General features: G+C 35.2%; 1 protein-coding gene across 3 annotated transcripts; it reads right to left on the reverse strand.

Annotated features, from left to right (window-relative positions):
* Window positions 1-743: 743 nt before the first annotated feature.
* On the reverse strand, window positions 744-6,870 carry LOC140832907 (ATP-citrate synthase beta chain protein 2-like). 3 transcript variants are annotated; one of them, XM_073197196.1, is made up of 17 exons: window positions 6,682-6,870; window positions 5,408-5,526; window positions 5,188-5,290; window positions 4,326-4,391; window positions 4,118-4,241; window positions 3,870-4,004; window positions 3,653-3,713; window positions 3,479-3,555; window positions 3,122-3,277; window positions 2,893-3,021; window positions 2,677-2,809; window positions 2,463-2,590; window positions 2,237-2,342; window positions 2,015-2,091; window positions 1,865-1,935; window positions 1,212-1,496; window positions 744-1,098 (listed from the first exon to the last, which is right to left on the reverse strand). In XM_073197196.1, the coding sequence occupies exons 2-17, from the start codon at window positions 5,505-5,507 to the stop codon at window positions 1,023-1,025; spliced, it is 1,827 nt and encodes a 608-aa protein (XP_073053297.1). In that variant the 5' UTR covers window positions 5,508-5,526; window positions 6,682-6,870; the 3' UTR covers window positions 744-1,022. The 3 variants fall into 3 exon arrangements, with proteins under 3 accessions (XP_073053297.1, XP_073053298.1, XP_073053299.1); XM_073197197.1 differs by having other exon boundaries at window positions 6,623-6,870; XM_073197198.1 differs by having other exon boundaries at window positions 6,619-6,870.
* Between the last annotated feature and the right edge of the window lie 8,879 nt (window positions 6,871-15,749).

The raw sequence follows: 15,749 nt of genomic DNA on the forward strand, positions 1-15,749 counted from the left end.
TTATTTGGGTCATCCGTGAAAATGTATTACTTTTTATGCTAAGAGTATTACTTTTTATTGTGAATATGGATATGGTTGACCCTTCTCACAGATTAAGATCCGTAAGACGGTCTCATATGAGACATACTCTTACTTGATAGGCAAAAGCTTGTGTGAGACAGTCTCATGGGTCGTATTATGTGAGACGAATATCTTATTTAGGTCATCCATGAAAAAATATTACTTTTTATTGTGAATATCGGTAGGGTTGATCCGTGTCATAAATAAAGATTCGTAAGATCATTTCACAAGAGACATACTTTCTTTGATATTCAGAGGTGGAGCTGGGGGTCTCAATTTTTTCAATTTTTTTAAATATATAAATAATCGAATAAAGAATAATTAAAATCTAAAATCAAGTATTTGCCCAATTTCGCCTTCTCAATTTATAATCTCAAAATTTTATTTAAAAACATGGGTCCTTATTTATAATTGTGATATCGATGCATGTTTCTATCAACGATACAAAGACCATTTTTACACAAAAAAATCATATATTATTTATTAACTACATTAATTATTTTTTTAAACAAAGGTTATACCGATCATTTCACAAATAAAATACAGTTACATGAGATATCAAGTTCGAGACCTAAATATAACAAACACGTATCTCGACTCAAAAAAATAAAGAAACCATTAATAGCGCCAACGATATAACCAGAAGTACAAAAGCTACAGCCAGAGCTGATGAATTAAAGAGATTAAACGAGAGAAGAAAATATTATATAATCACATTCTTTTATTCACTAAACAACAGTTCATGGTTTATTTGTTCCTGAACAGACAGACACAACATCTTTTCATAAATGGCACTTGCAGGTATTGTTAAAACTGAGAAAAGTACTCTATCTGCTCTCTACCAATACTAAAGCTAAATTAACAACTGAAAAATCATCACATGACAATGTAACTTTGATTAATAGCGAGCATCAGACGCTAGGCAGTGAACCATTATCGAGCCATTTCGGTACTCAAAACCATTACTTTGTGTAGAGAACGTCTTCCCATGGGTGACGATAAAGTGGCTGCTTCAGTCTCTTCTGATCAAATGTATGCCTAAGTTTCAAAAAGTTTCAGACAGTGTTAAATACATATGGAGTGATTTAAGACTGAAATTTTTGACAGGTAACAGATTAATAAAAGGGAAGAGCATTTGATGTTTAACTTACCCTATTAGACCAATGGAACGTGCAAGAACAAAGAGTCCGTTAAGGTAACCAATCCCAACAATCTCATCAATTTCTTGCTTTGTAAACATTCCGCTGCCTGCAAGAAGATCCAAGAATAGGGAACCAATGGCACCATCAACGTTGAGAACTAGGTTGTTTGCTTTTGAAAGGGTGTAAGTCTCGACTTCAACTGCGTATTCCATGTACTTTACAGATGGGAAATTCGACCGTGCAAATTCTTGCAGCAACTCTACCCTCTTATCTCTGTTATCACCCCTCTTGACTCTATTACCAAAGGCAGATGAAGCATTTGTCAGGGATTCCACATCTTTTCCATGAAAAAATCGAATGGTTGATGAGTTTTGCGAGGTTTTCTTATGTAAAAGATTAGTCTTTTGAGGTTTTGGCCTAACAGTGTACCAGGATTCTGGCTTGAATTGACAAAAAAGAGAATGATCAAACGCAGGAAATTCCAAGGGTACAAGTTCTACATTACATCAAGTATTTTAAGTATTATCATTGGAGTATCAAAGAAACTTGAGTAACAAAAAAGCTAAATAATTTTGAATACACATTCTTTTTCTCCACCATAATACACAACACGCCCCCCAGATAAAGAAAAGAAAGAGTGTGTAAGTCGAGTATCTTATTACCTGTGACCAATACCAGGTACACGAATGCCCTTCTTTTTCATGCTTTCCACAAATTCGTAAGGTGTAAGACCCTGATATACACACCGTGATGGGGAAGAAAGTATTAAAGAACATTGGAATTTCTCACATAGAAACACAAACCAAACTCACCCTGTCATAAGCATCCTTAAAGTATCGAGCAGCATCATCGATAGCTCCACCAAAACGAGGACCAATTGTCAATAAACCTGTTTTAAAGGTGAAGTCAAGTAACCGCATAATCAAGAAATGGAGCCTCGAAGAATCCATTATTTTATCAAATGTTTGCCATATACCACACATATTGCTCGTACATTTTACACAAATACGACACTTGAAGAATCTGTAACGCACCAGAAACAAGACTTGATACCAGGTCTTTTCCTGCTCTAGCCGTCACAATGGTGTTGTGAGCACCAGATACACATGGACCATGGTCAGCACATAACATGATGCAAATCTAGCAAGTCAACAGCATTTTTGAGAGATTGTGCAAGTCCAAACACTAGATTTGAACAAGGAAATTGAATGATACAAAAAGTAAAAATGTAAAGTCCTGTCAAAATTACGTGGAACTCACTTCAATGAAACGTGAGCAATAACGGGGAAGGCTTCTTTTGAACCACAATAAAGAAATAACATCACCGACACCTAAACCCTGTTCAACAATGGAGGACATGGGGACGCCAGCATATGTTGGTTCTTCCCCTGCAAAATTATAACAGGTAAATTCCAAGCGTTTGTATGTATTTTTATTTATTCTAAAGCTTGTCATTAATGGAAAATGATCATACCCCTATCATCTGAAATAGTGGAAATAATATGTGTTGGAGCCCGAACTTTTCCACTCTTAATTGCTGTATTAAGATCCTCCGGTATTGGAGGAGGTGTAACCTCCTTCACAGCCATAACCTGCTCCCCCTCGACCTAATAGAAAGCATCCCAGAAATTAAACAAAAGACTACCTTAAGAATCATACACAATAGTTCTTGAAAATTCAAAATGCTAACCAATTTCTCGAATGTTTCTCTGATTGAACCTTCGAACGCCTCATATGAAGTGGGAACAACAGCTCCCGCCTCTCTGAGTGCTTGATTCTTGGCCTGAGCAGACTCCATCTCACCACCACTCTTGGCCCCCTGATGTTAATAAATAAGCAAACAAAATTTGAACCACTGCCTATGTAATCGATCGCTTTGAATCAGGTTGGAAAGTGAACAATAGGTAATATTAGCTTACAGCATGACCAAACTGCACTTCCGATTTGAAGAGGCGGGCACAAGTTCCACTGACCCAGGCAACTACAGGCTTGTTGATTTTCCCCTGTTTGAGGGCCTCAACTAAGGAATATTCATCACGCCCACCAAGTTCTCCAAGAACAACAATCATTTTAACCTGAATTTAATCCCCAAAAAAACAAGATACAAAGTTTCAGAATCTCTCGCAACTCCAAGAAATCTTTAGCATAAATTTGATATATCCCATGGTGGTGTAATTCAACAATAAGGAGAAACTTTGTAACCATATGCAATTCAGTGACCATGATTCCTTGTAGGAAAACAAGAACAAAATCAGATGTATTTTTTTCTTTTTTACCTGAGGTATATTGTTAAATCGAAGCACATGATCAGAAAGTGTGGAACCAGGGAACACATCACCTCCGATCGCGATACCTACAGTTAAAAATTTGTGTCACGTTTCTTCACTCGAGATTTTGGAAAAGGTGATTTTAACAAAAGTACAAATAGTTGCAAGATTTCACATTCCAACCTTCGTAAATTCCATTCGTGACACGAGCAATTGTGTTGTATAACTCGTTAGACATACCACCCTGTAATCCAACAGAAAGACCATTCCAAGTTAAACCCGAAATAAATAAGTTAACACCTGTTACAAAGTTAGATCAGTGAAACAGAATGAGTCACCATAACAAAAGAATGTACATGATATAATATTGAAAATGTGAAAATAAGAATTCTATACGTACAGATTTGGAGACAAATCCAACAGATCCAGGCCTGTACAACTTGCAGTGAATGATATTATCAATTGTTCCAGCAGTATCACCAATCTTAAAGGCTCCAGCTTGAATACCTCCAACAGTAGCAGGGCCAATGACGACCTGAGATTTGTTTAGCATGTAAGAAAGTAAAATCAACATAATATCATATGAAGTCAAGTTCCATGTATGAGAATGTAATTTGACCAAGTAAAAATAATTGAGAAGCAAGATACCTTATTGTTTGCCTTTGCATAAGCAATTAATTGCTTGGTGTCCGATTCGGGGACACCTTCAGCTATAATGGCCACAACTTTGATTGTTGGCTGCTTGAGAGCAGACATGGATGAAGCAGCAGCACTTCAATGATGAAATCAGATTTATTAAACTTAATGAGCAGCATGAAATCTCCATGTGGAATATTAAAAAATGTAGAAGACCAACCTTCTAAATGATGCAAAGTTAATAAAAACATCAGCTGTGGGATGTGCAGCACTTGCAGCTTCAATACTGCAAGGAAGAATAAATTTGGAACTCTCTTCAACGAATATTAATGCCGGAAAAGACTCCAGATGTTTAGACATCATCAAGATACTAATTATAAAAATGGTGATTTTTTCTGTTTCTACTTTTTTAACAGTGTTAAAGGTTCTATTGCAAGGTAAAACATGATGTATTACCTCGGGGTGCAAGTCAAACTCTCGTGAGTATAGAATCTTTAATAGAGTCGAGCTCGAGTTTTACATGTGTCTATTCAGGTAACTTGCAAGCTACTCATTTACACACACACACACACACACACACACACACACACACATATATATTTATTTACTTATATATATATTTATATATTATTTAGAATTAAAATAGAGCCTAAATCGAGCTTTTCGAGCTAGAGTAACACGATATGTTTGAGCTCGAACTTGAAAATTAATACTCGATTGAGTCGAGCTTGAGTTCAAGTATTCTAATTTTTTTCAAGCCTATCTACTTGAGCTTCACTTGATTGAACCCTTTTTTTTTCGATTGAACCCTTTTTTTCAGCACTTGACATTTTGAGAACAAATACGGAGGAAATGTAACAATTTCTATTAAAGGGGCAACTTTTTTTTGGTAAGTGGTATCCCTTAATATTCCACCAACACAATGGATTATCCCAAGAGGAAAATGAAAAAAAGAAAGAAAGAAAAGGAATTGATGTCAGCAACAGCGACTACCTATTACTACATCAGCAGAAAAGTTACTCCATAGCACTAAATCATAATGACAAATAAATAAACGAAAAGCATGAGAAAGTAAAACGTACGTCGAATGAACTGGAATTGCAATTTCCTCCTGACCGAAAAATAGCTTCTGAAATCCCTCAGAACCAGGATTTATAATTCCGGCAACTGAAGGTGTTTCTCTCCCTACATTCAGCAAACAGAGCATAGAAAAAATTAATGCAAGGATCCGAAATTAATTATCCGATGTACAACAATTTCTCATTAAAAGTTGCATGAGCACATATATCATGCTCATATTACCACAAAGGAAGTCAAAATCAAGCATCCGCTGTATGGGGAGTTGCTTGTAATTGTAAAATAGTGCTTGAGTTGATTTGGAGAAAAGTTGCCCGGTTGCCATTTTGTAATCCGTAACACTCCTGAATGCAACAGTATCAGTAAATAAACTCGTATGTGAATAAAAATAACACGATACAACGTAACCAAGATTACAAGCAAAAAATTCATCGCCATTGACATATCACTGCTCAAGAAAACCATCGATGCTCATGGAACATGACGCACATCATAGCCCGATTTGTTGATCTTTTCCACTCGGGGTTGATCCAATAATAAGTAGGTTCATGTTTTGGAGCTTCTGAGAATCATATGATCAGGCTAGACTATCGTTTTTTTTAAACAACCATCCTAGTATTCCTAAATTGCAAATGATTCGTTTCCTTATGTGGATCCCAATAAATTACTAAAGATACAGTCAAAATTAGAAGCTAAAGCCACATCAATATTACTAGAGATGCTGGCGGCTAAAACCATATACTAATCATCAGCATAAGATACTATACTTGAGAAAAATGTGGAAGGAATATATCCGTAACAAATTTTCCAAGATCGGCAAACCTTTTTTCTGCATTTATCACTTCCATGAATTTGACAATTTTCAAGAAAATCATCAGCTAACTCACATAATTCTAACCTCAGGAGTGACACCAAAAAGCTCTAATCCACACTGTGGTGTTAAGAAATATTCTAGGCTATGGGATTTAACTTAACATAAGCAACATAAACAGATATTCATCCCAAACAGAATAGTAATCGAAATAAAAAAAATTCACAAGTCCAACTGAAATGCAACAGGAGAGATTAAATCAAAATCCAAACCAAATACCAAACTAATCACAATGGTGCATGACACATATCGTTATATATTTACGTAATATCCCAGAAGTGAGAACAATGCACGCACTAAAATTCAAAAGATCGCCTTTTTTCTTTTTTTTCCCCGTTAATTTGAGCAACCGTTAAGCCAATAGATCTACCAGTAACCGAATTTCAAAACCCACGAATCATAAACAACAGATCAAGATACAATTCCTCGTACAAATCGAAAGGAAAAACAAGAAAACTGGATCACAATGACTCAGAATCATATCTTTACAACATACCCACATGGGAATCACGGTAAAAAAAAAATTGACTGAAGAAAACGGATCAAATCATCAAATATCACAAACCCGCCTGATTCTGAAACAAGGGTAGGTTTGAAAAATGTGACACAGTCAAGGAAATGCACCTACCTTTGAGGAAGGAGACAGCAAGAGGAATATGAATGTTTTTTGTAGCACACAATATTAGTGGGGGAAGGAGTGAATTTATATAGAGAATTAGCTGTTGCATTGTAGTTAAGAGAAGGTGGGGCATGCCCAATCGGGCAAAGATCCAATTTTTTTCATTTTTCAACGGTCAGCTGTTGATGAGATTGAAACTCTGGTGGCAATCTTACAGGTAGCTCACACAGGTGATGCGGTTGGTCCATTTATTCACACTCAATAAAATAAAGGTCCATTTTTAAAACCTTTACCTAATTTTTTATATAAAGATTTTAAAATACTTTAAAATGGTTTTTATAATAAAAAAAATTTGTAATTTAAATAGAATAATTTTTTTATCATTTTATGTTAAGAGTTATGGTGCTCTATAACTTTTTTTTAAATTTTTTAGATTAAGACGATGATAATACCAATGTAATTACTACTATACAGAGGCTTTACGACGATTTTTAAGCATGGTTACGGTCACAGTGAAAGGTGAAAATGGAATCGAATAACTTGAACACGGGTTGGATCGATTTGGACTAAAAATTAATTTTTAAAATTTAAAAAATGATACAATATGTATGACAATAGAACTAATTATTCAAAATGATATGTTATTTCTTATTTCTTGTAGAATTGTGTGTACGTTAAATATATATAACTATTCAAAATGTAAGAGGTAATTGTAATTTCTATCAAATTTTGCTTCAATAATTTGTTTATCTTGCAATAAATGGATTGATTTTTAAAATTAATTCTTTATTGGAAATTAATAAGTCACACAATAAATATGACCCATTCTGATGGTAATGAAAATTCATAAAATATCATATGCGTAAAAATGAGTTGGTATTATAATTATATTATATTTTGGAAATGAATTTAACAAATTAAGTATTGGCTTTATATTGCCTTTTTAATTTTTTTACTTTTGCATTTGTTATTCATGCACGTGAATAATAATTTTTTTAATAAATATCTTTTAGAGAATTGAATTCCAAAAATAACTTTTCCATATGCAGAAACTGAATTAAATAATTTTTAGATATTTTTAAATTATCAATCATGATTAAAAGAAAGAATAATATATCCTAATTTTATTATTAATACGGAACTTTTAGTAAATCTTTTTAAAAAATAGGATGTGTTATATGGTAGTGACAAGTGTGTTAAAAATATAGAGTTAATTTTATCATATATTTCCATGTTTGCGCTCAAGATTTGGAAATGCAGAGAATTAATAAATCATTTTTTCATAGAGATTTTTAGCAATGATCGGATTTCACAAATATAAGTTGAGTAGTTCGTTTGCGAGATAGTATCACGGTCTTTAGTCAACCATGTCCATATTTATAATAAAAATAATATTTTTTAATAGGTGACCCAAATAGAATATCTATCTCACAAAATTGATCTGTAAGACTGTCTCACATGATTTTTGTGATATAAATACGCATTAAAGAATATAACATAGATAGACCACTTTGATAACTTGGGACCAATATTTATTTATTGACACTGTATTCATTGGCTTAAGTAATAGGTAAGTTCGTGAATGCCTTGTTTGACCAAGTGAAATTGTTGATTTTGTGACAAAACCAATTTCCCTAATGTGCAAGCTTAAATTTCAGGTCAACTTTTTTACTTTTGCAACGACGTGCTTTTGTAACGATTTTATATGTGAGATTCAAAGTGTGGAAGAAACTTTTTGGTATTCAAATAACACCCAAAAGGAAAAGGTAGGCTATCGTGCTGTTAAATGTGAAAAAAAACTTGTGTGAGACGGTATCACAGGTCGAATTTGTGAGACTGATATCTTATTTGGGTCATCCATGAAAAAATATTATTTTTTATGCTAAGAATATTAATTTTTATTATGAATATGTGTAAGGTTGACCCGTCTCAAAGATTAGTATCAGTGAGACGGTCTTACATGAGGCCCACTAATTATATATACTTCATCGAAGTGTCGTGTGTGTATGGTATAATATATGAATATATATGTTGATTCCTATAATATATTTTATTTTCAAATAATTGTTTGAGTTATGAATTTTAATAAAATGAAGATTTTCAAATGCTTGTGATGATAAATAAATTTTAAAAATCACTTTATATATAAGAGTTACTTGAGAAAAAATAGGACTAATTTATCGTGGTCGTTAATATATAATATAATACTAAATTTGTGAATTGGCAATGCCTTTGTGCATGGGAGTAGACTTGAGGATTTTCCAACATCGATCTCTAGAGTAAAGCCAAAATGTCAGTACTTTGAATAAGCAATTACCAAGTTACAATGGATTGTTGAGTCAAGGGAATTTGTTGAGACCTTCTGTGAGGACTCAACTCATTACTCGTTAGTGATATTGTCTAATTTGGTCCATGTATCTCATGATTTTAAAAAGCATCGCTGAAAACTCTTAGGCACGGTTTGAGATCTAAAAAAACATAGGAGAGATGTTAAAACGCGTCATGGAGAACTGATGCGAACACAGATGGTCAAGTCCCAAGGAAAACATGGGACCCTTTAGAGTTGCCGAAGGGACCAATCACGAGGAGACGACTGAAGAGATTCAAGGAAGCGTTGCAGGGGCTTATGAGCAAGGAAGAAGGACGTACAAGCGAGGTGCAAAGTGCTGGAGGATTCGTGATGCATGGGAGTAAGTTTGGGAGACAAAGGAACATTATTCAAGTGATAGATGAAGATGAGTCCAGAAGCATCGGCGCCCGAGCGGCCAAAGATTACCGCCCGAGCACCACACTTGCTGTCTGAGGCGAAAAATTCCAGAAAGCCTCGCGTCCGAGCGGTCATAATCTACCGCTCGAGCGCGAGTAGTACAGAAGCCTCGGCGCCCGAGCGGTCAAATTCTACCGCCCGAGCGCGAGTCAGTTTCGGGAAAATCCTAGTTTCCTAGTTTAGAGTTTTAATTGTTTAGGTAACTAGATTTTGATATCTTTTTTGCTATGTAAAAGATATTGGACGAATTTTTTGACACAATTCAGATTTTGATAGGATCGATTATGGGGGTAATCGTTGAGCTAAAATAGCTCGGTTCTTGAAATATTGAACACCGATGAATTAAATCGAGTTTGGTGTTCAAACCAAGCGAAAAATACTCGAAATAATCCTTCGTAGAAACCGAATAAATAATTTATAAACCATTTAAAATATATGCACGTTGAATGAGTTAAAATATTCAGTTGAAGCATTTTATCAAACACTTGGTGTACAATATTTTGGTATTTGAAGAACACATAAAATGCTTCAACAATGCATCTTTAAAACTATGAAATGATAAGTAAATGCAATAAAGAAATAGACACGAATTTGTTTATGGATGTTCGGAGATTTCAAACACTCCTACGTCACCCCTTCTTCCCCTTGGGAAGGATCCACTAGAAGACTTTGATATATACAACTCATTGTACAAACCCATTCAGCTAGGGCTTACCCACTGCCTAAAACTGAACTCCTAGCACTCAAGATTGTAGGCAGCACCTCACAATCAGCATATTGTTTAATGTCTCATATGCAAAGACTACATACACAAGTTTATTGTCTTTGTGCAAGACTCACTCAACTAATCTTTGAAGCTCAACTCTCTCGTATATGTGTGAGTGAATGTGTGTGAGGAATTTATCATTACAGTGTACATCTCAGTATCCTCACACAAGGGCTTGTGCTCTCAACTAGCTGATTTCTTCATGCTAAGTGCCCATGCTTTTAATCTCCTTCAAAAGCTTTTGTTTGATCTTCAAGATGTTGTATTTATAAGCCCCAACAATGATATATACGTTAGACACAAGAATATGACCGTTGGAAAGTTTCTGTACTGTTTCGGGAAGTGCAACGGTCAAATTCAGCTTACTGGGCATTTTTCCGACTGGTCAACTCTGGTCAACTGGTCAACTCTGGTCAACTCAACTGGTCTTTCAGTTAGTCTGGTTCAGTTGGTCAGTTCAGCTGGTTCAGTTCAGTTTCAGCAGGTCAGTTCAGTTTCAGCAGGTGTGCTGAAATCAGCCCAGCTGATTTCAGTTTGTGCAAAACCAGTAGCTTCATCGCCATTTAGCAGCATCTTAAGCTTCGATTCAGACTTTGACTTCTCTTAATGATTTGTAGATCTTTGTCTTGTCTTTCCAACGCATACTGAATCGCTTCGTTTCGATAACTGAGCTGAGAGATATGACCAAAATACCGCAGCTGCTCAAACCCAACTGATTGCTGTTTTCGTGTGATCAGTTCGGTAGTTCAGCGATCAGTTAGGCCATGATAACTTCCGATTTTGCCCAACTGACGTGAAATACAACTTGTTCGAAATTGAGTTTTCTAATCAGTCCAATTGGCGGATTGTCGTTTGGATCATCCAGCTGAGAGATATCTTCAAAATACAGAAGCTCGCCAGAAATTCAGTTTGTGCAGAATTCAGTTTCGGTTTGCTTCTTGTGTTTGCAACTTCACACTTGAGTAAATATGTTAGAAACACAATAACAAGTTTTGTTAACATCAAAATTAAGATTGCGAACTTGTAAAGTTCCAACAGATTTTATTATTGAGTTATCAAACTTTTGAGAAATTTTCTCTCAAGCTTTTCAAGGCTCTTGCTTTGTCAACCAAAATCAAACTTATCAAAGTTTTAACTTTGTGGCGTTTGTCGATCGTTCTTGCGCGTATTGTCAAAGACGAGTTCTTTGAAGGTTCGTTTGAGTTTGCGGTTGTTTATTTTGTGATTGTTTGTTGCTAAACTCTTCGTAGTTTAGAGGTGAAATTCACGTCGTGCTTGTTTCAAAAGATCGAGACAACACAACGGTTCTTTGTTCGTTATTGAATAGAGGGCGCGGTTCGATTTTAATCGTGTTTGCTATTTATTCGTACGAAGATTCACATCATTTGGTATCAGAGCTTAGGTTGAATTCAAGTAAGTTTTCTTGTTCTTAAATTTTCAGATCTATGTTAGTTGTTCATTCGTTTTTAGATATGCTTTCTGTTATATCGTTCTTCGAATTTTTTTTTTCGGGAGTCCGCGATTCTCGAAATCTTGGTGTCTTTTTTTTTTTGGAATTTTCGAGTAGCACTCAGCCAAAAAAAAAAGAGTACAAAAATTCCGAAAATTCACCATCATTTCTTTTTGATATCTTGTTCAATTTCCTTTAAAGAGTCATATTCAATTGCCTCTCACAGTAAAAAAAAAATTATATACCTTCGAATTTCTTGTCTTCGCAGTCCAAGTGAGTCGGTCACAATCGTTTACGAGTTGAGACTTGATTGTTTGATATACAAATACAAAGCTTGAGCACCTTGAGAGAACTCTCAAATTTTAGTGACATTACTTGAGTGCGAGTGAATTTCTTTGGAGTGAATGGTGAGTATTTGTTGTGAGAAAAAAAATTGAGAGAAAAGACGAGTAAATTTCTTTGGAGTGACCGTGAGCATTTGGGTGAGGAACATTTTGTTTTCTACTAACGTTTTCTTGCAGGTACAAATTTGAAATTAAATGGAGAGGGAGGTAGGAGATAGTTCTAACCCGGGATTGTGTAAGGTTCAAATGGAGGTGTTGTTTGGGCATTTTAGTCGAATGATGAGGGTTGAGTTGGTGCCATTACATGAGAGGATGAGTAGGCTTGAAGTTAATACTAGTGGGGGTAAAGCTAAGTCTAAAGATTTTGGTAGAGGAGAAGAATAGGAGGAGTATAATTTGGGTGGAGATGAGGAGAGCCAAAATAAAAATTGGGGTAGGAATGGAAGAGGTAGAGGAATTGGAAGAGGAAGAAGAGAAGCCGTACGGGGTAGATATGAGGGGAATAGGGAAGATGCTAACATGTGTAGCATTAAGATGAAAATTTCATCGTTCCATGGGAAGTCTGACCCGGAGGCGTACTTAGAGTGGGAAAAGAGGGTAGAGTTTGTATTTGAGTGTCACCACTACTCCGAAAAAAAGAAGGTGAGGTTGGCGGTGGTGGAATTCTTAGACTATGCTCTCATTTGGTGGGATCAATTAGTGACCACTAGAAGGAGGTATAATGAGAGACTCATTGAGTCTTGGGATGAGATGAAGAGGGTCATGAGAAAAAGGTTTGTGCCTAATCACTATTATAGGGAGATGTTCAAGAGGCTACAAACTTTAAGGCAAGGGGTGAAGAGTGTTGAGGACTACTATAAGGAGATGGAAGTAGTCATGATTAGGGCCAATGTTGAGGAAGATAGTGAGGCGACCATGGCTCGTTTTCTTTGTGGTTTGAACAGGGAAATTCAAAATCAAGTGAAGCTTCGGCACTACTTGGATCTAGACGAGATGGTGCAAATGACCATAAAGGTTGAGCAACAACTCAAAAGGCGTGGAGTTGGCCGCACCAATCAAACTGAGGGTTCATCAAGAACTCTTAGGAGCAGTTCCACATCGACAAAATATTGGAGATATGTTAGGTATTTAAGTAAGCATTTGATAATCCCTAATAACGTATTTTATAGTGTGAGACCTGTGAGTAAAACAAACAATATCACTAGTGAGCTATGTCGTGACATGTTATTTTTAACTATATGATATTTTCTAATTCAATAATTATATAAGACAATCCAATAAATACGTTTGTGAGCCAAATTTAGTCCACTTGTTTATGCTAAGAATAAGAATGAAATGAGAGTTTTATTTCATTCCAACGATTGATATCGAAATAAATAAAAAATAATAGAATGAAATTAGATATTTTTTAACTAAAAATTCAAAATAATGGTTGTCTCCTTACAAGCTTGACTAGCTGTCATATATTCTATTTTGTGGTATATAACGCTACAATTGTTTGCACTTTTTAAACTCATCTTACTGCTCCCCTGCAAATGTAACAACAAATCAGAAGTAGATTTTCTTTTATCTGGATCACCTGCGTAATCTAAGTTGACAAAGCCCCTGAGTGTAAAATTTGATCATTCAAAACATAATGCAACATTTGATGTACCAGTAATCTATCTAAAGGTCCTCTTAACCATATTCCAAGCCTCATATTCAGCTTCCGTTTTAGATAACGCTATAACTGTTTGCAATTTTGAAAATCAGCTTACTGTTCTCCATGCAAATATAAACATATAACTTGTAGTCGATTTCCTCTTATCAGAATCACATGTATGATCTTAATCGACACAACCACTGAGTGCAAAAATTCAATCTTTCAAAATATAATGCAACATTTGAGGTACTCTGAATGTATCTAAGGATCCATTTAACCATATTCCAATTCTCTAGTATAGGATTCAGAATGTACCAACAAACTGTTTTCACTGCTTGTGTAATGTCTGGTCTTGTATAAATTATAGTGAACATCATATTTTTACTACTAATGAATATGGTATTAGAAGCATCTACATCATCTCTTCTTCACTGCTAGGACAAATCTCAAAGGATAACTTGAAGTTAACATGAAGATATGCCGAAATTGTCTTACTATGTTGCATGCTGAAGCGTTGCAAGAATATCTTCATGTAATTTTTCTGAGAAAGCCAATTATTTCTGTTACTTATGTATCGGTGAACTCGCATCCCTAGAATCTTGTTTGTTGGTCTTAAATTCTTCATATTAAATTCTCTAATCAACTGTGCCTTCAGTTCTTGGACCTGGTCTTTGTTGGGGTTTGCCACCAATATATCGTCCACATACAACAACAAAATTATATAATCACCATCAGACCTCTTGAAATATATACAAGGGTATGCATTAAGTTTGATGTATCAAAAGCTCACGATATATGAATCAAATATTTTGTACCAAAACATCGGCGTCTTTTTGAGACCGTACATAGACTTTTTCAAACTGCAAACCATGTTCTTTTTGCCTTTTCCGAAAAAACTTCTGGTTGGAGCATACAGATTTTTTCTTCATTATCTCTATGAAGAAATGCCATTTTCATATCTATTTGTAGGTCAAACAATACAAACAATGATAACACTACTCTGACTGTTTTAAGCCGCACGACAAAAAATATCTCGTTGAAGTCGATGCTTTCTTTCTGAGCATACTATTTTACCATCAATCTAGCACTATACAGCTCCACTTGATTATTGCCATCACGCTTGATCTTAAGGACCCATTTGTTACCAATGGCTTTTCTCCCTCGTGATAGTGTAAAAAAATCTCAAGTTTTATTATTGTCTAATGCATCCAATTCTTCTTTCATTTTTGTCATCCATAGGGATACATCTGAGCTTTGAGTAGCCTCATGCAAACTCGGTGGCTCACCAATCTCATATTACTATCAGTGACGTAATCTGAAAGTCAACCTGGTGGTTTTCTCTCTCGAGTTGACTGCCTCATTTTGAAAACCTCATACTCAACATGTTCTTGTTGCTTATTCTTTGATACTGCTTTAAAAAATTTGATATTTGTATTGTCTTATTTTCCACCTGAATTACAATGGCTTCTGAATTCAATATTTCTTTGTTTCCCTTTAATTTATCTTCCTTGAATATAACATCCATGGTGATGACAAGCTTGTGGACAGTAGGATCTCACAATCCTTTTACTCTATCTACATAACCCAAGAAGATACACTTTCTAAATTTTGAATCCAGCTTCGAACATTTTTTTAATCCTGGTACACAACATACACAAGACTTCCAAATGTATATAAATTAGAATAATCAGTAGGCTTCTCACTCCACATCTTCATCGGAGTCTTCATATCAATCGTCACCAAAGGAGAAAGATTGAAGGTATAACAAGAGATTTTGAATGCTTCCGCCCAAAATGACTTAGGTAGTCCCACAATCCTCAACATGGCTATTTTTATGTCCAATAAGGTATGTTCATCCACTTTATCAATCCATTCTGTTGAGGTGTTTAAGTTGTCATGAATTGTCTTGTGATGCCTTCATGTTGAAAAAATGCATCAAATTCATCACTAGTATATTCTCATCTATTGTCGGTCCTCAAACACTTAATTTTCTTTTAAGAATCAAGGCAACCCACACTTTGAAATATTTGAAAACTGGAAAAACGTCTGATTTCTTATTGATTGGATTCACCCAACATCTCCTAGAAAATCATCAATGAACCATACAA

Source organism: Primulina eburnea, chromosome 5 (genome assembly GCF_022965805.1).
Source record: "Primulina eburnea isolate SZY01 chromosome 5, ASM2296580v1, whole genome shotgun sequence".
Lineage (NCBI taxonomy): Eukaryota > Viridiplantae > Streptophyta > Magnoliopsida > Lamiales > Gesneriaceae > Primulina > Primulina eburnea.